Source organism: Physeter macrocephalus, chromosome 18 (genome assembly GCF_002837175.3).
Source record: "Physeter macrocephalus isolate SW-GA chromosome 18, ASM283717v5, whole genome shotgun sequence".
Lineage (NCBI taxonomy): Eukaryota > Metazoa > Chordata > Mammalia > Artiodactyla > Physeteridae > Physeter > Physeter macrocephalus.
The window spans coordinates 45,731,942-45,759,785 of record NC_041231.1 but is presented as its reverse complement, the minus strand read 5'-3'; the positions used below and the strand labels follow the sequence as shown (position 1 = coordinate 45,759,785).

General features: G+C 44.6%; 1 protein-coding gene across 12 annotated transcripts in view; it reads left to right on the top strand.

Moving 5' to 3' along the window:
• LARS2 (leucyl-tRNA synthetase 2, mitochondrial) overlaps window positions 1–27,844 on the top strand; it is a 175,632-nt gene that overhangs the window by 125,166 nt on the left and 22,622 nt on the right. For 11 of the 12 annotated variants that reach the window (XR_008615644.1, XR_008615643.1, XR_008615638.1 and 8 more), the window contains 5 exons: window positions 13,994–14,094; window positions 16,555–16,737; window positions 18,326–18,495; window positions 20,782–20,859; window positions 21,763–21,874. Coding sequence is in view for 3 of the 12 variants with exons in the window: in XM_024123821.3 (XP_023979589.1) it covers window positions 13,994–14,094; window positions 16,555–16,737; window positions 18,326–18,495; window positions 20,782–20,859; window positions 21,763–21,874 (644 nt within the window). In the remaining 9 variants the exon portion in view is untranslated. Of the gene's footprint in view, window positions 1–13,993; window positions 14,095–16,554; window positions 16,738–18,325; window positions 18,496–20,781; window positions 20,860–21,762; window positions 21,875–22,616; window positions 23,479–27,844 lie in introns of those variants that run through there. The other variant, XM_028478538.2, reaches the window with a different exon arrangement.

Here is a 27,844-nt window from a genome sequence, read left to right as displayed (position 1 = left end):
TACGCGGCATGTGGGATCCTCCCGGACCGGGGCTCGAACCCGTATCCCCTGCATCGGCAGGTGGACTCTCAACCACTGCGCCACCAGCGAAGCCCTGGCATTGTTATTTTAATTTTACAAGTCTCAGTATCCAGTAAGGGGAGTCCTCCTACTTTGTTCTTTTTCTTTAGGAGTATCTTGACTGTAATTGGACCTTTGTTCTTCCATATAAATTTCAGATTTAGCTTGTCAAATTCCACAGAGATTATCTATTGGGAGTTCAACTGTAATTGCATTGGATCAACATACTTACTAATATCTTTTCTCACTCTTCCTTCTTGCCTCTCTGACTTTAACATCTGAAATCATTTCCCTTTTATCTGAAATATATACACTCCCTTATACTGAAATATATCTCTTATGTTTTTTAGTGAAGGTCCATCTGTTATTATTTATCTAAAAATACGTTTATTTCAACCTCATTTCTTAGATTTTGCCAGCTCAATAACACATTTAAAACATTTTATACACGTTTTATATCTTATCTGACCTTTTCACTTGTTTTTCATCAGGACAATGATTCAGGTTCTCTTGTCTTCCATACTGCCTGGAGCATAGTTCCTGGGATTTTTTTTCAGTTTTTGCTGTGTTTTGTTTTTTTAATACAACAACCTTTAGAATATTTTTTAATTGCAGAGAAGAAAAGGGGGGAAAAAATCTGGTTATCTCCTTGTCCAGATAACTTCATGTTAACAATTAAAAAGTTAAGTAGGGCTTCCCTGGTGGTGCAGTGGTTGAGAGTCTGCCTGCTAATGCGGGGGACGCGGGTTCGAGCCCTGGTCTGGGAGGATCCCGCGTGCCGCGGAGCGGCTGGGCCCGTGGACCACAACTGCTGAGCCTGCGCGTCTGTAGCCTGTGCTCAGCAACGGGGGAGGCCGCGATGGTGAGAGGCCCGCGCACCGCGATGAAGAGTGGCCCCCGCTTGCCGCAACTAGAGAAAGCCCTCGCACAGAAACGAAAACCCAACACAGCCATAAATAAATAAATATATAAAAAACAAAAAAGAAAAAAAGAAATCCTCCAGGATACCCTGGAGGATGGAAACTGTGTTCTGTTACTATCACAGTCTCATGGACATTATATATTCTCAGTGAATATTTGTTTAAATAAGTTGAGTTTAACCCCTTGATATAAACAGATAAAAGTTTATGTTGTTCAAAGGAAATGTTCTTCTTGGGATAGGGAGACTTGGATAGAGAGAGGTTAAGGTCAAAGACCAAATACAACATGAGAAATATTTCCTTCTCATGTAGGTCTAGAAACAAAGACCATAAATGGCTTCTGGCTCCTTAACAGTAGGGCACATTTCTCAGGAAAAATAAATTAATTAATAAACTCCTACCCCCAACATCTTCTTTAAAAAAAAAAAATTAAGTAATGAAAAAGTAATACGTCTAAGGTTAAAATTTAAAAATTTAACAGCACAGAAAGTGAACATTGAAATCTCCCTCCCTGCATCCCACCCTCTACCCATCTCCTCAACCTGTTAAGTGTCTTTTGATTTCTTCCAGAAAAATATTTTGTATATCTCCATATTTCTATTGATATACTCTTTTTTTGGGGATGGGGGGCAGCCGCTCCGCAGCATGCGGGATCCTCCTGGACTGGGGCACGAACCCGCGTCCCCCGCATCGACAGGCGGACTCCCAACCACTGCGCCACCAGGGAAGCCCCTGATATTGTTAACAATTAAAAAGTTAAGTAGGGCTTCCCTGGTGGTGCAGTGGTTGAGAGTCTGCCTGCTAATGCGGGGGACGCGGGTTCGAGCCCTGGTCTGGGAGGATCCCGCGTGCCGCGGAGCGGCTGGGCCCGTGGACCACAACTGCTGAGCCTGCGCGTCTGTAGCCTGTGCTCAGCAACGGGGGAGGCCGCGATGGTGAGAGGCCCGCGCACCGCGATGAAGAGTGGCCCCCGCTTGCCGCAACTAGAGAAAGCCCTCGCACAGAAACGAAAACCCAACACAGCCATAAATAAATAAATATATAAAAAACAAAAAAGAAAAAAAGAAATCCTCCAGGATACCCTGGAGGATGGAAACTGTGTTCTGTTACTATCACAGTCTCATGGACATTATATATTCTCAGTGAATATTTGTTTAAATAAGTTGAGTTTAACCCCTTGATATAAACAGATAAAAGTTTATGTTGTTCAAAGGAAATGTTCTTCTTGGGATAGGGAGACTTGGATAGAGAGAGGTTAAGGTCAAAGACCAAATACAACATGAGAAATATTTCCTTCTCATGTAGGTCTAGAAACAAAGACCATAAATGGCTTCTGGCTCCTTAACAGTAGGGCACATTTCTCAGGAAAAATAAATTAATTAATAAACTCCTACCCCCAACATCTTCTTTAAAAAAAAAAAATTAAGTAATGAAAAAGTAATACGTCTAAGGTTAAAATTTAAAAATTTAACAGCACAGAAAGTGAACATTGAAATCTCCCTCCCTGCATCCCACCCTCTACCCATCTCCTCAACCTGTTAAGTGTCTTTTGATTTCTTCCAGAAAAATATTTTGTATATCTCCATATTTCTATTGATATACTCTTTTTTTGGGGATGGGGGGCAGCCGCTCCGCAGCATGCGGGATCCTCCTGGACTGGGGCACGAACCCGCGTCCCCCGCATCGACAGGCGGACTCCCAACCACTGCGCCACCAGGGAAGCCCCTGATATACTCACTTTAAAATGTTACATATATTATATATATATATGCCTTTTGCGTTTTTGATATAATATATCTCAGTTGTCGTTCTACATCAGCATTTACAATTTATGCATAGTATTCTGTCATATGGATATACCATAATTTATTTAAGCAGTCACCTAATTTTCTAATTGCTATTAAAAAAAAAAAGTCCAATGATGCTCTTTATGTATATTCTTAGCAGGCATTTGGGATCATATCTGTAGGTTCAAGTCCTGACACTGGAGAATGCTGGGTCAAAGGATATGTATTTTTAAATTTTTGATCCTTAAAAAATATATTACTTTTAGAACCTCTGTAATGCAGACTAAAATCCAGTTTCATTAAAATGAAGTACCTTGAAAGCTCCCTCCCTTTTCACCCCATGCTCAGACCTGCTCCCTCATTCTGTGCATGCATACATGGATTAGAAGTCTACAGAAAACTAATTTAGGATATAAATTAAATGCTTAAAATAATTTCTTCTCACTAGTCCCAGAGACCTTCATGTGTAAAAATTAACCCATCTGCATCAGAAGGACACTAAACACATTAACAGTGTTAATCTTCAGAGAAATAAATTACAGTCATCCCTTGGTATCCATAGGGGATTAGTCCCAGGACACCTGAAGATACCAAAATCTGAGGATGCTCAAATCCTTCATACCAAATTGTGTAATATTTGCATATAACTTACACTCATTCTCCTGAATGTTTTAAGTCATTTCTAGATAACTTATAATACCTAATGTAAATAGTTGCCTGGGTGCACCAAATTCAAGTTTTGCTTTTGGGAACTTTCTGGAATTTTTCTTTTTTTCGAATATTTTTGATCTACGGTTTGTTGAATCCACGAGTGTGGAACCCACAGATAAAGAGGGCTGACTATAGTTAAAATGTTTGTAACTTGGATTATAGAATTTACCATTCTGCCTTGCATTTTCTCTATGGAAACTTCTTTACCTCACTAGCTAAAGATTACCCTGGAGGATGGAAACTGTGTTCTGTTACTATCACAGTCTCATGGACATTATATATTCTCAGTGAATATTTGTTTAAATAAGTTGAGTTTAACCCCTTGATATAAACAGATAAAAGTTTATGTTGTTCAAAGGAAATGTTCTTCTTGGGATAGGGAGACTTGGATAGAGAGAGGTTAAGGTCAAAGACCAAATACAACATGAGAAATATTTCCTTCTCATGTAGGTCTAGAAACAAAGACCATAAATGGCTTCTGGCTCCTTAACAGTAGGGCACATTTCTCAGCTTTGGAACAATTATTTGTAGAAGTAATGAATGAGTAAATAAATTATTCAACGGCTCACTAATTTAAGATGTAGGACAGGCCCTGGCTACTTTTCTGATTTCTTTACAGTGTTTTAAAACCATAGTCAAGGAGGGAAAATGCTTGTAGCATTCCGACATAATTTAAAATACAGTTTTGGATGTGACTTGTTTCTGTTCAGATAAATTTCTAATTTGCAAAGCCTCGAGGGCCACCTGGTATTTGCCCTACCATCAACTTTAAGGGACAGCTGTATGGTATAAATGGAAATATACCTAGGCAATATATTTTTTTAATTCTTCACAAGATGGTACGTTCTATTCCATGCCCTCCCACCCCCCAAAAAGAGGGAGATTTATTTTAAGTACTTAGAAGGCTGACTTTTTGAAGAAGGTGCAGAAAATCATCTTATTTCTGTTTCTCAGCACAGTTGTCAGAATTACTCCTGTTAAATTACATCAGGGCAACAATAGCCTCTGAAAACTATTTCTGAGTGTTACCTGTCTATCAGAGGTGTTTTGGTAAACCACTTGGCCTCAGATGAAATGGAAATCATCTACTTTCTATGATGAGTAGTTCAGAACTCTCTGATTAAACATATTTTAAAGCCTCCAAACAATTTTATCAAGCTGGCCTAGGAGGAAATTTTGAAACCTGTCAACCATGTGTGTATTTCTCTCTGTTTATTAGCTATTTTTCCTGAAATGTGTATAAATTGGAATTTCATGTCCATTTCTGTATTCTTTTTGATTAGCGTTGTCATTTCAGGAGGGATTTAAGACTACAACTGTTCCACTTTTGTTTTCATTTCTCAGCCACGTGGCCACTGTCTCAAGTAGTAGCTCTGGATTGCGAGTCCGAAAAAACCTCTGTCCTGTGATCACGTGGGCCTGTAATTAGCGGTGTGGACAAGAGACCTAACCCCTTTGGTTCTCAGTGGCCTCATAGGTTAGGGATTCAGTCACCTCTGAGCACCCTTTTCACTCTATGATTCTGGTTAAATGTCTTCAAATATCAATATAAAAGTAAAAGTTTATGTGGATTTAATAATCTTCCTAGTTCCTAAAAGAGCCCTGGCCCTTTCTTTCATCACTTGTACATTCAGGTCTGCAGTTTGAACTTTCAGAAGGTCTCTTTACCCTTTATAAGAAACTGGCCTCTGGGTTGGGTATGCCATCACATGGGACAGCGAGTGCCTTTACTGTGTGTCTGAAGCACCAGGTTAATGATTAAGTTGGAATTGATGTCAACAGGAAATTTGCAAAAGGAGAAATACAAGTGATCAATAAACATACTATAAAATGTTTATCTCACTGGCAGTAAAAGGAATACAAAATAAACCTCAGTGAGGTACTGTTTTCCATATAGCCTCCCAATGAGAGCAGCTCTCTCATATACTACAAGACAATTGCGAACAGGCTTCATGAAAAGCATTTTGGCAGTATATAGTGAGAGCTTCAAAAATAGTCACACTTTTGGACACTATTTGCCCTTCTAGAAATCTATCCTAAAGAAATAATCAGAAATGCAAACTTATACAGCAAAGTGTTCCTGTAAGTATTACTTCAAGTAGCTAAATACCCCGAACCTAAATGCCCCAAAATGCTGAGAAAGGGCAAAGTATACCCCATCTGTATGGAGGATTCTTGTACAACTCTTTAAAATTATATTACAAAGAATGTTGAATAACATGGAGAAATACATCTGAAGTAATGAGAAGTGAAAAAAGCAAGATAGAAAATTGTAGATAGTTTGATTATCTCTGTCTTTATATGTACACACATACCAATACACATACACAAAGCAAGAGAAAAGACTAGAAAAAATTATGTCAGCATGCTAACACTATTTTTCTCTGGATGATGAGCTTATTGATGATTTTTTTTTTTTTTTTTTTTGCGGTACGCGGGCCTCTCACTGTTGTGGCCTCTCCCGTTGCGGAGCACAGGCTCCGGACGCTCAGGCTCAGAGGCCATGGCTCACGGGCCCAGCCGCTCCGCGGCATGTGGGATCCTCCCGGACCGGGGCACGAACCCGCGTCCCCTGCATCGGCAGGCGGACTCTCAACCACTGCGCCACCAGGGAAGCCCCAGATTTTATTATTTTTTAATGGATTATTTTCCCGATGTTATACAATGATTATGTAACTTTATAACAGAAAATAAAGCGAAGTCGTTTACAGTTTATATTCTGAAGCGGGGAAGTGCACTGAGCCTGCCAGTGTGACTTGTGAGTGTGAGGTTGGCACCAGCCTTGGCTGCTCGTCACCAGGATGCTGGAAGGCACAGAGGGGCACGCTCGGTGGGGGTACGTGTCTCTGCTCATCTCCACTGAACTGGGGTCAGGAAGCCTCTTCTCCCCCTCTGTGAGAGACAGCTGTAACGCAGAATCTTGTCAGTTTTTGTTCTTGCTCTTTCATACAACTCAGACACTAAATTCCCTGAATCGACTTTCTCCCTGCAGTTCGCAAACAACAAAGAGTGGGGTGGCGTCGGAAGCTGCTTCTCCCGTGCTAACAGCCACCTGCTGACCATTGAGAGCTCAGCAGGCCCCCATCCATGGTCCGGGGAACTTTTTCTGATCACACCAGAAATGGAGCTATTGGGAAAAGGCAAAGGAAGAAAAGAAAAGCCTTACTTGAGTCTCGCCGTAATGCTAAGGCTTCCTTCCATGCCCCTGGCTAGCTGCTAGGAAATGGAAACCATGATATTTTAAGATGAGCCATGTCTTGATACTTCGAAATGGGCTAATTATGTGAACATGATGGTCCTAGACTCAGGGCAGGGATGAAGAGCAAGGTGAACTTAGTCTGAAAAATCCCAGTTAGAAACTATTTTCAGAGATCCATGGCTTTCTGTTTTCTTCTTTTCAGATCTATAGTAGCCGCCTGACCAGGCAGGAGAGTGGGTAGCAGGCTCTCCATGTCTTCTTAAGTAGGGAAATGTCATCTGCAGTGACTAGTTAGGGCTCTGATGGATCCTGAGATTCTTTTAGCCCATCTTGGTTAATGCATTCCTTTATGCAGTGAGTTTTACAAGGGTGCTTAAAACAGCCTATGTTCTGAAATTCCTTGTTAATCCTAAAAATTGGTGACCTTCCTCCCTCCCTCCCTTCCTCACACCCACCCCACCTTCCTTCCTTCTTTCCTTACTTGAACAAAGGTGGCTTTCAATGACCAGCAGGTATTCATTGTAATTTCTGAATTAGTGCAGTCCAAACTATCAAGGAAACAGTGAAAATTCCGTCCCTTTTCATCATTCTGATCGCATATAGCTGTGCTGCGGTACAAACAAAGGTAATCCATCTCTAGGGGTGGTATTGAAGGAGTGAGAAGAAAGCTGGCTCAGCAAAGAGCACAGATTTGTATTCATGAAAGTGAAACCATCATCTAGGCCTTCCTCAAAGCAGATGCCCTGCAGAACGCCTCCACCTTTAATGGCTTCAGAGTCAGAAGCCATTGGTGGTTTACAGTTGCAGACTTTTCACTTTTTCTTTTTCTTGTTTTTAATTTATTTTAAAAATCACAGAAGTCATGAATATGCATGTACCCTTAGCTTAAAACTTCCCAGTTTTGCTGTTCAGGGAGACGCTGCTTTGGGAAAGATCCCCGGTGTTATCCTTACTTGCTGCCAGTAATAATAAATCCTTCTCTTGAAAAATAACTAGCTAACTAACTAAATAAATAAGTAAATAAATATCACAGAAGGACAAATGCATGTTTAACAAAATTCAAACAAGGTGAAAGTGCATTAATACTGTCCACCCCCCTGTTCCCCGGTTTGTGTATTTGTCCAGTTTTCCCTTCAGAGGGAAGCTTGGAGGAGGGCTGTTGAGAAAGGCCCAGGACCTAGAGTGGGCCGGAGCAGTGACCAGGGAGATGGTGGGTGGGTCCCTGGGACGTGGCCTGGCTGGACAGGTGTCCCCGGGCTCCTTCGGAGGGGTCTGGGACCCAGGTACATGGCCTGGTTATGTTTGTCCCTTGCGGGCACCAGCAGCGTGACCCACCCAAAGTGGAGGAGGGCGCCACCTACAAGAGAAAGTGCCGTTTGCACTCCGGACCTTGCTGGAATACCTCCTTTTACCTTCAAATGGAGGAAAGTAGAAGCTTGGGTGCCCAGGCGTGGCCATCATCTTAACCCAGTGGAGATGTTGTTCCCAGACTTTAAAAACATTCACTCTTCACTATCTTATAAAGCTCTCTGCTATACACAGTCATTATGATGTGTGAATAACTTGTTTGTTTATACAAGTTTGTTCCCAGGTACCATTTGTTGAATGAATGAATGAACAAATGGGAAATACATTAGTTACATTGTTATGAATCTGAATAATGAACCTGGCAATGTGGTGTCATCTCTGCTCCAGCAGGACTAGGCTCCAAGTCTAGCAGGGCCCTTGATGTCCCCTTGTCCCCCATTCCCATGTACCGTGCTTCTCTATATCACACTTCATGCCTCCTCCTTGTGGTGGTGGCGATTTATGAGCATGTCTTGGGCCACCCATTTTACTGTAAGCTCTTTGATTAATTTCAGAGGGCTCTGTACCCACTTGTCGCTCAAATACAAATGTGACTCCTCATTCTGGGCTAAACTACACCTGAGGATGGATGGAATAAGAACCAGCTTCCCAGAGCCCTTTGGCCCTGGAAGAGTGGACGGAGAATCACTGGGGAGTGAGCAGGATTCCGGGACCTGGAATGGGATTCCAGGGCCTGGAATCCAGGCCCCTCCCCACTGTGGAATTTCTCTCTCTCTCCCACTCTCATTCCCTGCTGATCTTCCCAACGGCTTGAAATAGAAAGAGTTTGAAATCTCTGAGGGTGCCTCTCTCTGCAAAAAGGTTCTGGCCCCACTTGGAAGCCATAGCGTCCAGTGCCCACTCTTCATCCCCTTTCTTCCTTCATCTCTTGTCCCCTCCACATTGTCCCCGCCTCTGCTGCTGGCAGATTTATTTATTCATTCATTTCAAACCAGTTACATTAATTGAGCATCTACTATGAACTGGGCGCTGGGAGGGGTCTTCACGGCTCCTTCTCTTCCTCCTCCTCCTCCTCCCTCTCAGGAGGACGACAGGCAGCAACGCAACTCACCTGAATACACAGTGACATGTAATATCCGCCCAATGCCGTCACAGGCACAACACTGGACACACCGAGGAAAGAGCAACTAGTTCTGACCAGGAGGGCCTGAGATGCCTTCACAGTGGAGGTGGCACTTGAGTCAAGCCTGGAAGGGGGAGTAGAGTTTTGACAAATGGGCAGTTTTGATAGCACTTCAGGGAACAGTGTGTGAGTGAGGACATGGACGCGCATATGGGCAACATGTAGAAAGAGCAAAGGAATTGAAAAGGGAGGGCTAGAAGTCCGATGGCCAAGCCGGCAGTTTGGACTTGATGTGGCAGGAGTTGATCTTCAGATCTGACTGGACTCTCTGTTCCTCCTTCCCAGCTCTGAGAGTGGTCAGGCATTGGTTTGGTTCAGTGATAGCAGACAGGCTGGCTCCCTGAGGGTAGGGATTGATTTGCCCACCATGACATCCCTGATGCCTGGGTCAGCGCCGGAATCATAGTCAGCGCTCAATAAATGCCTGCCGAATAAATAAATGATAGATTTCACAGGGTAACTCTGCTTTCTGAGGACGTGATACCAAGAATTCTGAGCCTCAGCCTGAGTCCACCAGGAAGTGCTGCCGTGGATCAGTGATGGGGTGGGAGGGGCACTGGGGCAGTCTTGCCATCCCTGTACTAGATGACACTTCCAGCCATCCTGCAGTGCTTCAGCCCTGGGAGAAGAAGGTAGCCCAGATGAGCCTCAGCTGTCAAGTTGTGTTGTTGCTTACTTTTGGAAATTAAGATTTATTCATTTAACTGGCAGGCCTTGTTTTGGGTGTGCTGCTGTGTGAGAATGGTACGCCTGCCATTCTGGGGAAGGCCTCCAGTGTGGACGCTCCCCTGAGATCCCTCATTCTGAAAGGCTTAGAAGTGGTTTTGAAACAGGCAGAACCGATCTATGGTGTTAGCAGCCAGGCTGGTGGTGCCCATGGTGGGGAGATGATGTTGCCTGGAAGTGGGAGGAGGGGGCCTTCAGAAAGTAGGTCACATTCTGATCTTTGACCTGGGTACTGGTTACACAGGTGTGTTTATGTTGTGAAAATTCCTCAGGTTTTACCCGTAGGAATTATATGCTTTTCAGTATGTGTGCTTTACCTCATTTAAAAGTTTACTTTTAAAAAAGAGAGAGTTGTAAAAGATGAGGCCTGAGGAGTGCAGCCGTAGGTGGAAAGGCTGGAGTTAGGGTCAAGATTCCAGCAGGTTGCAGTTCTGTCCATTCCCAGAAGGGGGCAGCATTGTGCCACTTGATAACCTGCAAGACTGGAGAGCAAGCTCTTTGTTTCTGACCCCGCCCCTTCTGGAGGCTTAATGCTACTGATTTTGATCATCCTACTGGTCTTTATCTTTGGGATCCTGATTATTCCCTACCTCCTTCCATCCCAAAGACATCTTTTTTCTTTCTCTTAAGAGTGACCAAAGCCATGTACTCGAAGTGAGAAAAGAGAGGAAAAACCTCAAAAACTGGTACAGGGACACTAGAGCCTAAGACGGTAACGGCAAATTCATCCTCCTGCCACTGAGCACAGCAGGGACAAGGTTGCAGTCTGTCTCTTTTGTGTTAGGCAGCAGCATGTAAAATTATTTGAGGAAGATTCTTGAAAGATAAGCTAGTGCTCAAAAACGTGCATCCTGGGCGTGTGAGAAATCAGCCCTGTCGAGCCACTGATGGCCAGTGAAGGCACCACTGGGGGTTGGGGAGGCATCCCTTCTGTGTAGAACCTTGTGCAGTTTGCTTTGTAACCAGTTTCTTCATCTGCCCAATGAAACGTAGCCATACGTTTTTCTCCTTCTGTTTTAAAACTGTGTTGTATTGTTTCTGTAATGAGGTTAAAATCCAGGTGCCACCTCAAACTGGATGGAAGGCAAAGATGGCTTCAGGAGCTGGCAGCCCCAAACATCCCGTGTCTTCCTCCTTCCATCCCGCCATCCGTCTGTTCATTCGCATTGGTTCATCCATCCATCCATGTTTTGAACATGTTTAAAGAGCCTGTCGTCTGTTGAGTACAGTGCTAAGCGCTGGGGATAGAGGGAAGGACAAGAGAATGCTCCTTGCCACTGTGGGGGTAGGGCGGGGGGCGGGCGGGTATTTATGTTGTAATCACAGTGCAACCTGGTCATGCTCTTCACAGCAGGGTGTGCTGGACATAGCAGGGCACAAAGGAGGGTTCGGAGCTGCGTGAAGGGGACTGTGTGCAGGGTACAGGGACAGCCACCAGAGAAGGGGATGCCTGAGCTCAGTGGTAAAGGTTGGGTCCAGGTTTCCCCAGGAACCCAGGCTGAGGTGGGCATTCCTGCTTAATCCTAGGAAGCACGGCACATTCTGGGAATGGCCAAGTGTCAGTGTGACCTCTGTGAGGAGTAGGGACATTTAGATGTGAGAGGGGAGGCCAGGAAGGTAGATGGGGCTGATGGTAGAGAGAACTGCATGCTTGGTCCGTGGGTACAATTCCCTGAGCTTCCTGAGGAAAATGCAGATCTGGGTCCTCAGGCATCAAAACCCCAACCTACCCTGGATACAGCTCATGTGGCCTGAGGACACAAGGTTCCTGCGGTGTCTATGCCAGTGTTCCTGAGAAACAGGGACCCCAGACACCATTGCTCCCCCTTCAAGGTGCTTCTGTATTAAAATGCATTATGAGATCCAAGTGCATTGTATTTTTAAATCATTTTTCATATCTTTCCATCACTAACATTTTCTGGGAATCTTGCTGGGTTGTGGCACAAAAGGATGTCATTCTGCCAATGGTGACATTGCTGGTGGAATTTCTTGGAGGTGGAAGGAAGGCAGTTTTATGACTCAAAAGAGCTTATTATTAAGATACATCTTAGAGCCGGAACAATGGGGTGACTATTTTTATGTGTATGCACATGTGAAATTTCTTCCAAATTAACACGGTACCATGCTGGATGGGCCCTGTGACACTGAATAATTTGAATGAGGCTTCAAAAATACGTGTTACATTTCCATTTGATGTCAAATATATGGGTCTTTTCCACGTTGGAAAATACCCCCCCACACACACATACCACCAAACTCAACACATGCACACATGCATACATACACACACTCATAACAAGATTTTAAAATACGAAGGCCAGGAGTCCTTCTTTTCTAGCTGACCTTCATCTTTTTCCCAGTCAGCCTCTTTGTTCCACTCTGTCCCTCTGAATCCACTAGAAAGTTTCCTTTAAGCTGCCTCTATCCACACAGCTGCTGTGACAAGGGCTGCACAGTGTACAAATCAGAGGCCTGTCCAGAGGCCTTACCCTGTATCAGGGTTCATCTACATGAGCCTTGAGCGTGAAATGAGATCCTGTTAAATTAACAAAGACAGTGCCCTCTACCTCCATCTCTAGAGCTAGGTTTGTGGTTGGCTTGGCCTCTGAGGTTATTGGGTTTTTGAGCCTCTAAATAAAAGCCATTCCATGTAAGTGAGCTTGAAGCACCCGAGGGTTTGTACATCGATAGGCTCGTCATGCTGGGGGTGATATTGGTGGAGAACATCAATCTGTCCGCTCATTCAGACGTTCCTACCTGCTGCTTTGTAAGAGTGAAATACAGGCACATGCTCTCAGCAGAGGTTTCCACAAATACTTTGAGTTTGGAAGAGCTTTTGCTCACGTGCTTCAAAACTGAGTAACAGTTTCAAATCTGAAACAAAGTAATTTCAGTAGGAGGGTCAACCCCTTCTTGTCCTCTTAAGAGAAAACATCTATAATTCATTATTCAGCCAGTAAGGATGCAACCAGAACAGCTTTTTAAAAAATAGGCACTATTAAAAAAAATAGGCACTATAGATAAATTGTAATCCACCCATATGTAAAATGCTTGATAGATGTTTAAAAATGAAATAGATCTGGGGAATTCCCTGGCCGTCCACTGGTTAGGACTCGGTGCTTTCACTGCTGGGGCCCCCGGGTTCAATTCCTGCCAAAAAAAAAAAAAAAGAAAAAAGGAAATAGATCTGTATGGACTGATAGTAACTGCCTCATCAGAGCGGAATAGGCCTGGGAAGGCGGGGGCAGGGGTGTTTGAATTTGAACAGAAAGGGCATATTCATATATAATTTGTATGATTTAAAAATTTTAAAAAGAATGTAAGCAGGCACTGTATAAAAGTTAAGGAAAGAGTAATCTTCACGGGTAAAACCCCAACGTAAACCTGTGCCCTCCTGAGCCCTTCCTTACTCCGGGCTCAGCGTAACTGACATTTGTACAGACCTTTAAAATTTACAAGTATTTTCATGCAGTCATTTCATTTAATTCTCCCAACAACCCTTTGAGGCAGGTTTTTAAAATCGCCATTTTACAGAGGAGCAGACTGATGGTCAGAGTAAGTGACTTGCCTTGGCTCATAAAAGTCTTTTTTTTTTTTTTTTTGCGGTACGCGGGCCTCTCACGGTTGTGGCCTCTCCCGTTGGGGAGCACAGGCTTCGGACGCGCAGGCTCAGCGGCCATGGCTCAGCGGCCTAGCCGCTCCGCGGCATGTGGGAATCTTCCCAGACCGGGGCATGAACCCGTGTCCCCTGCATCGGCAGGTGGACTCTCAACTACTGTGCCACCAGGGAAGCCCCTCATAAAAGTCTTTGAGAAGCAGAACAGAGATTCAGATCCAGGCCTTCCAGATGTGAGGCCTGGTGTTCTTTCTACTTTGCCACATTGGAAAGTAGTTAATTTCTTCTGATTTGACTTAATTTCCTTATCACTTATTTGTAAGGAGCCATTTGTTCAAGTTGGATTTACAAGTGGCATTGGTCAGCCTGTTTTCACGCAGGGCAGTTATCTCTACTCATCAGCTGGTAAGGTTTGTACTGCTGTTTTCTGGATGCTTTGAATCCCTGCCCCACCAGTTTCCTTTTTCTGTTATCTTTCCTCAGAGAGCCTTTTCATAAACTGCTGGCCCAAGGCCTTGTCAAGGGGCAGACATTCCGCCTACCATCTGGACAGTATCTACAGCGAGAGGAAGTAGATCTCACAGGTAAGAATGGCCCATCTAGTCCCATCCAGGTGCTCACAGAAAAGCAAGCAGGCGAACGCTGCCAGGCCTTGGCTGGGCAGGAATCCAGGAAAGTGACCCTTTAGCCTCATGGTCTCAAAGCCTCAGCTGGCTCTGGGCTGGCACCCTCTGAGGCTGAGGCTGGCTGCCCCTCAGCCCCATCCCATCCAGCTCAAGTGTCAGTTCAGTTTCTGGAAGTGTTTTCTTTTGTATATAACATGGAGTCAACTCTGGCATCACCTCCTGTCCTAGCCTGTGTTTGACAGCCCATCTCAGGGACAGAGCCCCCAGACCCAAGAGACATTCTTGTAAGACTGGGGCATTCTCGGCACATCTCCCCACGTGGTCTAGAGGGGCATTTCAGAACGTCAGGGGCCACCACTCTACTTGGGCCCCCTGGTGGAATTCCTCCCCCTGACCCCCTGGACTTCCCCTTCTCCCAGCTTTCCCGAGCCTTTTCCTTCCACCCTGTGTTTTCACTCATCCTCAAAGATCTCTCAGTGGTATGATGAGGATGTATCATGTGCACCCAGCATACAAATAAATGACATGTCAGAAAATTGGGAGGTGGCTGTGAGAAACTCTGGCCATTAAATTTAGAGTAACTCATGCTTAATGGATGAAATCAGGTAAACCCAACAACCCCTTAAATGGTAGGCAGCCTCCCAAGCCAAACACTAGAGAGAAGGTTTAGGTGGAAGGAGGCAATGGGATACCTAGTTAAAGCAGTAATTCCTCAGAGTTTGGAAGGGTCACCATGGTCCTTGGGAGAAAAAGAAGCTGGAGAAGCAGAAATTGGCAGTGTTTCTCCAACACTTGCCAGAGGAAAAGGAGCTAAATCCAGGGGACACGTAACTTTTAGCTGTTGGTGAAGGGCTCTCTGTGTCGTGGGCAGGGCTGCTACATATGACTGTGCAGTTTGTGCAATGTACAAAGGCAGCCGGCTGAGGGGGTGAACAGGGCCCGAGATCCAGCCACTCACCCAACTATACACCTCAGGGCCACATCCGCCAATAGAGGGCACCTTTTTCTAACTTCTCAACTTCTCTGCCCAGAAAGATGCCTTTTTCCTAATTTTCACAACAGTGTTATAAAGGCTTGCTGCAGCCTGGACGGGGGGTGTTGGGTAGAGGGGGCAGTGGTTCCCTGATCCTCACCACAGCTTGGATAAAACATCTTCCAGGACTTCAGTCTCCCTTTGCTCTGATGTCATGGGGTCAAGCATTGTTGTGAGCATCTTTTCCCTTCCCACGCAGACTTGCCCCCAGGGGGAGAATATGGACGTGGATCAGCAAGGGCGGGCATCTGTCACTTAGTGGGTGTGCCTCTCACGAAGTATGGGGTTGGCTTGTAGGTATATACGCTGGTCCCTTGGGGAGTGAGTTTGGTTGCTGTTAGAGGGAATATTTAGCTGGAAGGAGCAGAAATCCACGCAAAGGCAGGTTTCGCACAGGGATGTAGGGACATCGCCCAAACCCAGCTGCAGGAAGTACAACACGTAGGAAGCCGCCGGGCCCCTCCTCTCTCCTCTGTCTTTCTTGAGCCTCCAGTTCCTCTTCCTGCTCCTCTCTGTTCTTCTGCCATGTTCTCCTTCCTCTTCCAGGCTTGGATTCTGCTCTCCCTAATTTCAGTTTACAAAATGACCTTTGGCAGCCGCAGAGCCACGTCTTGCCCCAGCTCCTTAGGACCTTCCGGTTCCAGTGCCCAACAGCATTGAGACAGAGTTTCTGTCTCTTAGTTCCAATTCCTGAGAAGGGGGCCTAGCCTTCTCAGATGTCCTTCCTGGTCCCAGCCACTGGAGCTTGGCAGCAAGGTCACCTCATCCAAACAATGGCCATGGAAGGGCCTCCTCCATCAGCACCATCTGGACCGATGGTGTGTGGGTGGGGAGGAGACAAAGAACGGGGCTCCACAACGGGACACCACGTTTACTGTGAGCCCAGCGAGCTAACTCCATGCATGGGCCTCGATGGTGCAAGATCATGTTCTGGTGACTTCAACACGGACGGGGGACCTAGCCCCCAGGTGAAGTGACCTCTCAGGTGCTTTGCTGCTCCGAGACCCTGACTGGTCATCTGCCAGTTTCCAAAGGAGACCCTGAATCCATAAAGAAAAGAGCAATATGCGAGTCTTCCTTATCCTTTTTCACTTTCCTTTTTGTATATAAGTAATTTACTTTTTTTTACAAAAGGGAAATTACTTTGTCTTGTTTTGTGATTGAGAAAAAGGAAGATTTGTTATGGGAGGTGGGCCTCATTTATTTGAAAACAAAAACATTTTTATGACGTCTAGAGGGAGAGAACGAGTCATGTTAAATAAATTAGTGGAATTCTTTAAATTGACACTTATAATTGCTCGCCCAGTATTTTCTCATCGAATATACTGTTACAGAACCAATTCGGCATCACACATCACCTACCGATGCAATTTTCTGGTGTCTAGGTTCTGTTCCTGTTCATGCAAACACGAGGGAGAAGTTGGAGGTGACTTGGGAGAAGATGAGCAAATCCAAGCACAATGGCGTGGACCCCGAGGACGTCGTGGAGCAGTACGGCATTGACACCATCCGGCTCTACATCCTTTTCGCCGCCCCTTCTGAGAAGGATATCTTGTGGGATGTAAAGAGTAAGTCACCTTCCTCTTCCCAGCCTGCCTCGTCCGTGATCCGCCTCAGTGCCGAAGTAATTCAAGGAAGGAAATGTCTTTGCTGAGTCAATAGTAGGGTTCTAGGAATCAGTTCTGTGAAGCAAGTAGCAACTTGCCCAACATCCTGTGCCATTCCTAGGCCAGTTTTCTCGGATGTAATGAGCCTCAAACCTTTGGGGGAGCTCGCTGTGACTGCAGACTCCCAGTCCTCACCACAACCCTGCTGACCCAGCCCCCAGGGCAGGGCCCCGCAGCCTGCCTTCAATGAGTCTGTGGTGTTCTCATGTAGGTTCTACGAGGATCCCACTTTGAAAACGTTTCCTTGAGCCAGACTGGCGTTTGTGGTACTCCTGGCCTCACTGTGGTCCACAGAGGCCAGTCCCCTTTTGGTCTAACCTGAAAGGTTTTTTCTAGAATGGTGTCATTGCCTCTCACCAGTCCAGAAAACCCCGCATGGGGCCTGGTCCGGATGTTACCTGTGACCTCTTCAGTCACTCACAGTAGCCTTCAGAGGCCCCCCGCAGGGGAGATTCGTCCCTCCATAGTTGTTTAGACCTAAAATGGTGTGAGGTAAAATAATCTCAGGTATCTGGATATCCTAGAATAAGCTGTCCAACAGTAATCAGTAATGCAGTTTTCCTTCATGTGGTCTTATCCAAGTGTTATGGGAAAAAGAAATCAGGTGCCTGGAATCACCGTTCAGTTCAACACACCATTTCTAGTGAGAAGTGTGGTCTGGAGCAGTGGTCACAGATGCCAGTCCTGGCACTAGCATCCCTGGGGACACTCAGGCCCAGGTTCTGGCTCCCCAGCCCTCCCTGTGGGACCAGCTCCAGGAATTTGTTTCTAACAAGCCTTCCAGAAGATCCTGCTGTGCATCCACGCTTGAGAATGTCTAGTCCAGTGGCTAAAGTGTAAAAGACCTGAACTGGCCCTAATGTGGTTAGCCGTGTGACCCAGGGCCACCAGGTGAAGCTGTTCAACTTCTCCAGATCAGATGAACAGCTGATATGATTAACACATCTGAAATATGTGATACACACAGATCTGGCGAGGACAGGGGTTGTGTTAAAACACCTCAGGCTGCGCAGCGCTGCAGCTCAGAGTGTGGTCTGTGGACCACTGCCGCCTCTGCATGTTACCTGTCCACGTGAGATGGGGCACCCGCACCAGTGTAAGTCAACCCTGTCTCCAAGCACACTGTTAGTTCCGAGGACACTTTTGTCACAGCAAGCTTTCTTAACCAAGGAGGCAGTGCCCTGATGCACATCCTGGCCCAAGCTTCTAAGCTCGTTGTGGGCCAGTGACAGATGGCGGAAACCCTTTGTGTAGCCCTGCCGTCCTGTACTCTGAATATCTGGGGCTCTAAAAAATGATAGAGTCAGTCCTGGTCTGAGTTCCCAGACACTGGAAGCCAGGAAGGACTCTTCTCCGTGCCCTTGGAGAGATCCACCGGGCACAATGAAGTGTCTCTCCATTCACAGGTGCTTTGTCACTTAGGTGTAACCAAACCAATCATTCTCACATGTCTCTCTTTCTCTCTCTCATTCATTGACATTACACTCAGCCGACGCTCTCCCTGGGGTGCTGAGATGGCAGCAGCGTCTCTGGTCCTTGGCAACTCGATTTATCGAGGCCAGGGTTTCTGGGAAGGTTCCCAGGCCTCAGCTGTTGAGTAACGAGGAGAAAGCCGAGGGCAGGAAGCTGTGGGAGTACAAGAACTCCATCATCTCTCAGGTCAGAAACCTTCCAGGGGACACTGGTTGATTCTGTATCTGAGCCCTCGTCATCTGTGTGGCTCACCCTGCCTTGGGGTGGGCACTCTGGGTCTTCCTCCTTTCTTATTATGGTGGCCCACTTGCCTTGATTAATTGATCTTACTGCTTTGGGTATTTCACCAAGGTGGAGCAACAGTGCAAACGTTGTCATGAACAGAGATGCTCTCAGGAAATGGCTCCCACTAATGGTGGCTCCCATTTATCCATCCCGGATCTCAAGAAGCTGCCCACTTCCCATGTTTCCATATTTAACACATCCAGGTAGAGAACCAAATTTAATATCATACTGATGACACACTGTATATGTTATAAAAACAGAAACAGAATTTTAGAGTTGAAAGGGGCTTGAAAAGACTCTCTTCTTTAGCCTCCTCATCATCCTGTCTGTGGGCAGAGCTGAGACACAGAGAGGTTAAATGTCTTATGAAAGTCACACAACCAGTGAGGAATGAGCAGAGAGTTCCCTGATACTAAGAATAGCGGGTAATTTCCCACTCAGGTACTTTGTTACACAATGTTCACGTGAGTTATTGTGGGTTAAATTTTACAGGTAAAATAATTGTTCACTTTATCTTCTTAGAGAATAGTATATTATATATATATATATATATATATATATATATATATATAAATTTATTTATTTATTTTTGGCTGTGTTGGGTCTTCGTTTCTGTGCGTGGGCTTTCTCCAGTTGCGGCGAGCGGGGGCCGCTCTTCATCACGGTGTGTGGGCCTCTCACTGTCGCAGCCTCTCCCATTGCGGAGCACAGGCTCCAGACACGCAGGCTCAGTAGTTGTGGCTCACGGGCCTAGCCGCTCCGCGGCATGTGGGATCTTCCTGGACCGGGGCATGAACCCGTGTCCCCTGCACTGGCAGGTGGATTCTTAACCACTGCGCCACCAGGGAAGCCCCGAGAATAGTATATTATTGTCTAAATCATTTTAAAAGATTCTTCATTCATAGCATCCCTTTAAATTGTTCATCTAGAAGTCTGCTATAATACCATGACATTCACCTTTTTTAAGAACTTTGTGAAAAAATGTCATATATCTTTGAAAGAAGGCCCTTAGGAAATCTGAAGCCCTTTTTTAATGGGTATCAGATACCCCAAATTCTCCTTAGGCTGAATTTTTTTTTTTTTTAAGTTGTGCTGATTCAAACTTAGAAAGTTAGCCAAGGTCACTTCCCTGGACTCTGGCAACTGATTACATTGAAGGAGCAGGGCTTTTCCTCTGGCTTGTATGACCTGCAGTGGCCCTGGGTCCAGCATGGTCTCATTTATTGACATTTCTTCAGCTTCATTTTCATCCTCTCTACTATAGTGTAGAGAAACAGAGCTCACGAATTGAATTTAGTGATCTGAGTGATGCCTGAATGATCGTTTTCATACCCCATATTTTCTCTTTAGATTTGGCAAATTCTTCTCTTCTGTCAGATAATGGAATTGGGTTATTTCAACAAGTTGGAAACTCTTGACATCTTAAGGATGTGTTATTTTTCTATATCTTTGCCCATGGTCAAAATTGAAAAGTACACCAACAGGAAAACCTGACAAATCGTATTTGTGTTCTTGTGTTGACTCCGTATTTGAAAATGTAAAACTAACCTTATCCCGTATACCAATAATCTTCACTGTGAATTGAAGTCAGGTAACCGTGGAGAGGTGACATTCTTTACCCCATCTCCTGTTTACTGTCGTTTTGATGTTTGCTCATCAAATGGGTCCTGCCTCCTTTTCAGGTAATGATCAGTGTTTTCTTAGGCACCTACTATGGAAACCAACACTGTCCCAAATATGGGGGAAGAGTAACAGTCTTGAGTGGTGGAAACAACATTGACTTTTTTTTTTTTTTTTTTTTTTTTGCGGTACACGGGCCTCTCACTGTTGTGGCCTCTCCCGTTGCGGAGCACAGGCCCCGGACGCGCAGGCTCAGCAGCCATGGCTTACAGGCCTAGCCGCTCCGCAGCATGTGGGATCTTCCCGGACTGAGGCACGAACCCGTGTCCCCTGCATTGGCAGGCAGATTCTCAACCACTGAGCCACCAGGGAAGCCCACAACATTGACTATGATTTTAAAAATCTTTGTGCTGATGAAACATTAAAGTGACTATTTGAGATAGTGAATACATTTATAAATATCTTTTATTGCATGCATTTAGTTTCACATTTTTTGGATAATTTAGTTTTTTTATGGAAAGCTTAAAGGAAATTTGACCAGTGAATAATTCAACTTTTTACCAATAGGTGACTGCCCATTTCACAGAGGACTTCTCCCTGAATTCTGCGATTTCTCAACTGATGGGACTCAGCAATGCCCTCTTGGTAAGTGGCCCGTCTGTGCTCATTTGCTGGTAACCGAGGAGGGAGCGTGGCTTCCAGTCACGTGGTGAGGTGGCCTGCAGCTCCTTGAGGGCAGAGACTATGCCTTTCTGGACATTTTATCTCCGAAGTCTGGTGTATAGTAGGTGCCCCGTAAAGTGAATGGGTGTGACTGAGTTAACTGATTAGCCACACCTCAGGAAGACACTGAGTGTTTGCAGGAACTGTTGAAGAATGGGGAACCCTGAGCTCCCTGAGGGGCGCAAGAGGACCCCTGTCCTGGAGGTTCCACATTGCAGAACCTTTGAGCAAGTCTCTGTATTTCCCATTGGTCTGTGCACATAGGAAGCATAGCTGAGTGGTTAAGAATTAGGACCGACCTGGATTCTAATCTGGTCTCCATCTCTTGGTTAACCATGTACCCAAGGACAGATGACTCTCCCTCTCTAACTCTTAGCTGCTTTATCTGTCAAATGGGGTAACAATACTGCCCTCAAAGGGTAGTAAAAACCGAATGAGTTAGCATCAGACCGCGGGCGTGGTTAAATGCTCAGTCAACAGTAATATATCTGCTCGGGAATTCCCTGGCGGTCCAGTGGTTAGGGCTCTGTGCTTCCATTGCAGGGGGCACAGGTTCGATCCCTGGTCCGGGAAACTAAAATCCTGCAAGCCGTGCAGCACGGCCAAAAAGACAAATAGTAATATATCTGCTGTTGCTGCTCCAGCTATTTTTAATACTGTAATTAAATGGGGAAAGTTCTTTGCCCAGAGCAAAAATGATGTTGAAGAGGGTTTCTTCCTGCCTGTTTGTGTCTCTGGATTTCACATGCATTCCTGGCCTTTCTTACCCTGCCTTATCTTGTACACCGCAGTGTTCTTACATTGCTGTTCTTTTCTGTTCCTCAGCAAGCTTCTCAGAGAGTTGTTCTCCACAGCCCTGAGTTTGAGGATGCTCTCTGCGCCCTGATGGTGATGGCTGCTCCCATGGCCCCTCTCATAACCTCGGAGCTCTGGGCAGGTAGGTGGGGAGGCCTTGCTTGACCAATTACTACTGACCAGCATGTGCTCCAGCCTCTTGTTGAGCATTATTCAGGACTCAGATGTCCTCAGCCGTGGGGTCCAGCATTTGGCATCTGCACTTGGGACCTCTCTGTGGAAATGGGAATGAAGTGATAAGGTGCTATGCAGGAGGACTTGATGGTTATTCTGGGCCCCGTCCTCCAGACCTTGTGTTCAGAGGTCTCCTGTGACTTCTGCGGATGTTTCAAAGGAGCTTGCAGAAGACAGGCAGCCTAGGGATGCTGTGTTTACATCATGCTTTTATCTGGGGGCCTCTGAGAAGTAGCATTCATTTCTTTTTCATAATTATTTTAGCTCTTCTCACCTGTTTATTCTTCTCAGTAGAACTCTGGCATAGTTCTGTTAAGTTCTCCCAAAATCTCCTTGAGATTTTGATTGAGATTTGGTTAAACCTAGAATTAACTTGAGAAAGTTTGACATTTTTACTGCATCTAGGCTTCCATCCCAAAACATGATCTGTCTCTCCATACATTCAAGACTTCCCTCATGCCTGGGCAACTTTTGTAATTTTCTTCATGTAGGTCCCACACATTTCTTAAGATTATTCTCAATATTTTATCTTGCCTCATTTCATTTTATTTTTGTTATTGTGACTGGAATCTTTTTTTTTAATAATTTTTGACTGGTAATGTCTGGCATATAATTTTTAATATTAATTTACTTCCTTATTTTCTAACCAGATTCCCTACCAATCTCTCCTCCTTCATTTAAGGGGTAGAATCCTCTTGGATTTTCCAGGAGTCTGTGATCAGCAAATAAGGTGAAGTTTTCTCCTTTCTGATAGTAATGCCCTTGTGTCTGTTTACTTTCTTTAATATACTGCTTAGAAAACCGTATGTAATGTTAAAGAATACTGGCAACAGCCAATCTTGTTTCATTTCCAGGTTTAAATGGAACACTTCCCTGTTAGGTATGGTGTTGGCTGTTGGTTTAGAGTAGATATTCCCTGTCATGTTAAGGAAGCGGCCTTCTAACCTTGTTTACCAGAACTCATCTTAGGAATTGGGAAGGTAGATTTTACTTAACATCCATTCTTCAGTTGTTGAGGTGTTGTATCCTTTGCTTTTAATTTTCCCCTTTGCCCTGTTGTCATGACCTATGTCCAATTAATTGATCGTCTAGTAGCCTATTGCAGGATAAATTTACCTTAACCATGGGGTAGTAAACCTTTAGCATACTGTTAAGTTCTATTTGCTAGTGTTTTATTTAGAATTTTGCAGTTATACGCCTAAGAGACACCAGTTTTTTCTCAGTTTGCATTGTCAGGTTTGGGAATAAGGGTTTTGCTGACTTCACCAAGTGAACTGAGTTGCTTCTGTGCTTTAGAACAGACTACTCAGGACAAGACGTTCACCCATTCTTTGCTGAATAGACAGAATGCCCTAAAGGGTGGGTGGTATTAGGCCCTGCCAGGCTACTGCCATATCATATTAGATTATGTAGCCTTTCATTATCTCCTTAGGCAGGAAACATGCCTCTTTCATTTAGCATTGGTGATCACATTAAGTCTTTTAAATGGCACACTGTTAATTCTTTCCTAGTCTTCCCTTCTTTTAAAACAAAACTTATCTAATTTATAATAAACGTGTTTACTCTGACCGTAGAATATACAGATCTCTCCCTTTTATCGTCCTTTTTTGTCCCACATTATCTGTCTGCCTCTTTCATTTCATTTCTCCCAGGAGGGACTGATGTAAATGGGGTTTTCAGAAACTCCCTCCTTGCATTGCTCCTCCAGTCTCTGTGTTTTAGGGCCAGGATTTGGGGGGATGGCAGAGAGGGTCTTCTGTCTCCAGGGTCCTGTCCCTGCCCAGCAGGTCTTACCAGACAGGTGTACACTGTGGTGTTACCCTGTTAGTCTGTCCTTCAATTGTGTGACAAGATCTCCAGCAGGACATACACTAAAGCAGTATGGTAGAAACTGGCCCATTTCAAACTTTGCTCCATGTTTTTTTCCACGCACAATACCAGTGGGCTTCTGTGAGCTGTGTTATAATAAGGAGTGGGTCTAGACTGAGTCTTAGTTTTGCTAGCATGTCTCATTCAGCCATTCAGTAGACATTCATTGAGAATGTATTTTGTGCCTGGCTCTGTTCTAGGCATTGGTGGGAAAGCTGGGGAGGGCATTCTGAGCAGCGTGCATTGCAGTCTGTGTTCATTCACTTGAGAAGATCTTCCCTCAAGCTTTACAAATTCATGGCAACTAATTTTTTTTTTTTAATTCAAAGAAACAATGGGAAACCTTTGTCTCCTGGCCCTGCACATGTGTATGTGTGGCTCCTCTGAATGAGCATCGGGGACTGTAGCACAGTCAAGTGAGGAGTCCTACACACCAGGCATATCACCCTGGTCATTAACTCACAGGTCTTTGTCAGGTGCTTTCTGGAGAGAATGGGGCCATGACCCCTTCCTGCCTCTCCCAGCAGCGGATAAGGGCCAGTGTCACAAGGTGTTGAAAGTCCTTAGCAAACAGAAGTGCTATGTTGTGAGGGTCATTATTGTCATCCCACACTGTCAGTCACTCTTGTCTCAAGGCTTTGGGACAGTTTTTACACACATTTGGTTTATTCTAAAAAACATAGCTTTCATATAACTTCTGGTTTCATTCCTGCATCTTTGAAACATAACCAACCTCACAATGACTATAATGGAAATGTGGTCAGTGAGAGGGGATGTTCAGAAATTACCATTTCTCAGAGTTCTCCAGAGAAGCAGGTTTTCATAAAAGAGATCCTCCCTCAAGGGCAGCAGAATTGAGATCCGTCTTCTGGGGGGCAATTTGGAGTCCATGGGCAAAATGGCCATCATGGCTCTGGATAAAGGGAAACCTTTAGAGAAGCCCAAAGTACTTCTCTACCGATCACTTAAAGAATCAGTGGAGACCCAAGAAACAGAACCAGTGTCTTGGCAGTGTGCACACTTCAACAGGATGAGGAAATCTTTTTTTCCTTCCTGAAACTTTGGATCTGAGGTCAATAGACCACATCTGAATTTACAAACTTATCTTTTGTTTACCATCATAGAATACTGTCCTATCTATGAGGGTGTTAGGGAAATTTTGCATATTTGGAATTACTGATACTCTTTCCACACAAAGGACACAAGGTTTCCTTTGTTGGTGGATAGTAAAAAAGCGGAAAATCACCAAACAGGGAGCTCCTTGGTGGTACTCTGGTTAAAGGTATCATTTTATCATCATCAAAAATGACCTTTCTAAGAATATACCAGCAATACAGATGAGCTGGTTTTATCTTATATGCAGAATAAGGGCAACTGCCTCAGGTCCCGCTCTTGAGCAGTTGGTGGGGGAAACTACAGCAGCTACGCAGGTATAAAGCAGGGGAGGAGCCTGACAGCAGCTAAAATACTCTAACATGCACTCTCTCACCAAAGCTCCATCAGGAGGCTTGTTGTCCATCTGTAAGATCCACCCTCCCCCAAGTTGTTCTCCAGTCTACTGGCTGCCACCACCAACTGGGTTCAGATAATACAGACTATCCCTTGGTAAATGCTTTTGGCAGTTTTAGGCATGAGTAAGTGTGCCTCCTCAGGATGACCCTCCTCCTCCCCCTCTACACAAGGAAATCATTCTAATGCATAGTGCCCAAGTTTCATTTCCACAGTCTTTTTCTTCATCCTTAGAGAGCACATTTTTTTTGGAAAAAAAAAAGATCAGGGTTTGGCTGGGCATCTAGTCCAGTATTTAGCTCAAAATGATATTCCAGCGAGTATTCAGGTTCACATAAATTCATCTCACTTCAGTTCAGACTCAAATTCACTGTTGGTATTAGCCATCACATTATTAATCACAGTCTTTTACTGAGCCTTGCTCAGGGTTTGTTAGGAAGCACCTGTCTATGCCTTTTTCCAGAGGCTCAATTCTGCACCTTCCTTGGAAGGTCACATCCTTGCCAAAACTCCATCGTGGGTGGTGGAACAATTTAGCTTGTGCATGCCTCCCCAAGAAATACGTAGCTAATGATGATAAGAATGTACGGTGTCAAACTGGAGAGGGACAAAATGGTTCTAGTGACAAAATTATCTCTATCAGAGAGAAAAACTCTTCAGTGGGATTTTTTTCACAGCCTCCCATTCAGTGCTCTGAGGAGTTGCCTTGCAAATGTCCATTACTACTCTGCTCAGTCACACCCTAGGACAGCTCTAGCCCTCATTACTCATTTGTAATAATAATAACACCTTGCATTTAATGTACTGCTTATCATATGTATGATATGTCCTATAACATTTATGATATATTTATTTACATTTAATTATAATTTAATGTATGTATTTTATAATGTACTGCTTTATCATATATGTATATATACTACATTAAATTCACGATAATTTGATACCTATCTGTGAAGTAAATAATTAACCCAGCAGCCTTGAGTTACTCAAATCTTGTACATTCTCAGAAGGGCCTACTTGTATGACTAGGCTTTGGCTGGCTCCTAGGAACTGAGGTCTTAGAATATTCCCTATGCTGCTAACTGATTAGGGCACTGTGCATGCTTGAGGTCTTGAACCACATTATACCAGCTTGTGTGGATAGTTTGTGTAAAAAATGTGATTTATGGTGAACACCTGCTTTCCTTCTGAGGGGTCTGAAGTTTCAGTAACTGCAGTCAGCACTGCAGTTACCCCAATAAAAACCCTGGACTCTTAGGCAGCAAACTTCCCTGGAAGAAAACATTTTTCATGTGTTTCTGCAGTTCATTGCTGGGGGATTTAGTATGTCCTGTGTGACTCCACTTGGGAGAGGACTCTTGGAAGCTTACACCTGGTATCCTCCAGCTTCTGCCTGATGTACCTTTTTCCTTTATTGATCCTGCTTTTTATCCCTTTGCTGTAATAAACTATAGCCTGACTATAAAAAAAAATGACCTTTCTAACAGGCAGCAGCTTGGATGGATCTCAAGGGGATTATGGTGAGTGAAAAAAAGCCAGTCTCAAAAGGCTATACTCTATGATCCCATTTATAACATTCTTGAAAAAACAAAATTATAGAGATGAAGAACAACACATTAGTGGTTGCCAAGGGTAGGGTTAGGGACTGGGCAGAAGGGATGGTGGCCATAAAAGGGGAAAGGGAGTCTTGTGGTGATGGAACAGTTCTGTCTCTTGAGTGCAGTGGTGGTTATATGAAGCCACATGCACACACGTTAGTGCTTATAAAACTGGTGAAATCTGAATGAGCTCTGTGGATTGTACCAATGTCTATTTCCTGGTTTTGATATTGTGCTGTAGTTATGCCAGATGTTACCACTGGGGGAGGCTGGGGGAGGGGTCACAGGACCTCCTGTACATTTCTTCGCAACCTCCTATGAATCTATGATTATTTCAATTTTGTTTGTTTGTTTGTTTTAAATTACCTTTCTAAACCCACAAGTCCTGAGTGTTGAGATTCTGGTTCTGGAATGTCATAGACAATGAGAGAGGAAGGAAGGGAAGAAGCAATTTATTTCTTGTTGTGGAAGGTTTTAATAGACACACACACACACACACACACACACACAACTGACCAGATGCAGCCATTCATCCCAGTAGTGTGTGAGGCGCCAGTGTCTCCTGCATCGCTCTGCAGAGCAGCGTGAAGGAGCTCGTGGTGACGGGGTGGGTCTGCCCTAAGTGCCCAAGGAGCGCTGCTCCTAGAGGGTGACCTCGCAGCTATACAAGCCCAGCTTCTGAAGAAAAGTGCGTAGAGCCAGCTGCAGAAAATAGCTCCACCCTCCAGTGTACCTCTCTGGGCTTCTTAAAGCAAAAGCAAAACCTAAATTTTTCACTGAAAAGTACATCTACTACCACTGGCATTTTTTACAGAACTAGAACAAAAAATGTCACAATTTGTATGGAAACACAAAAGACCCCAAATAGCCAAAGCAATCTTGAGAACGAAAAATGGAGC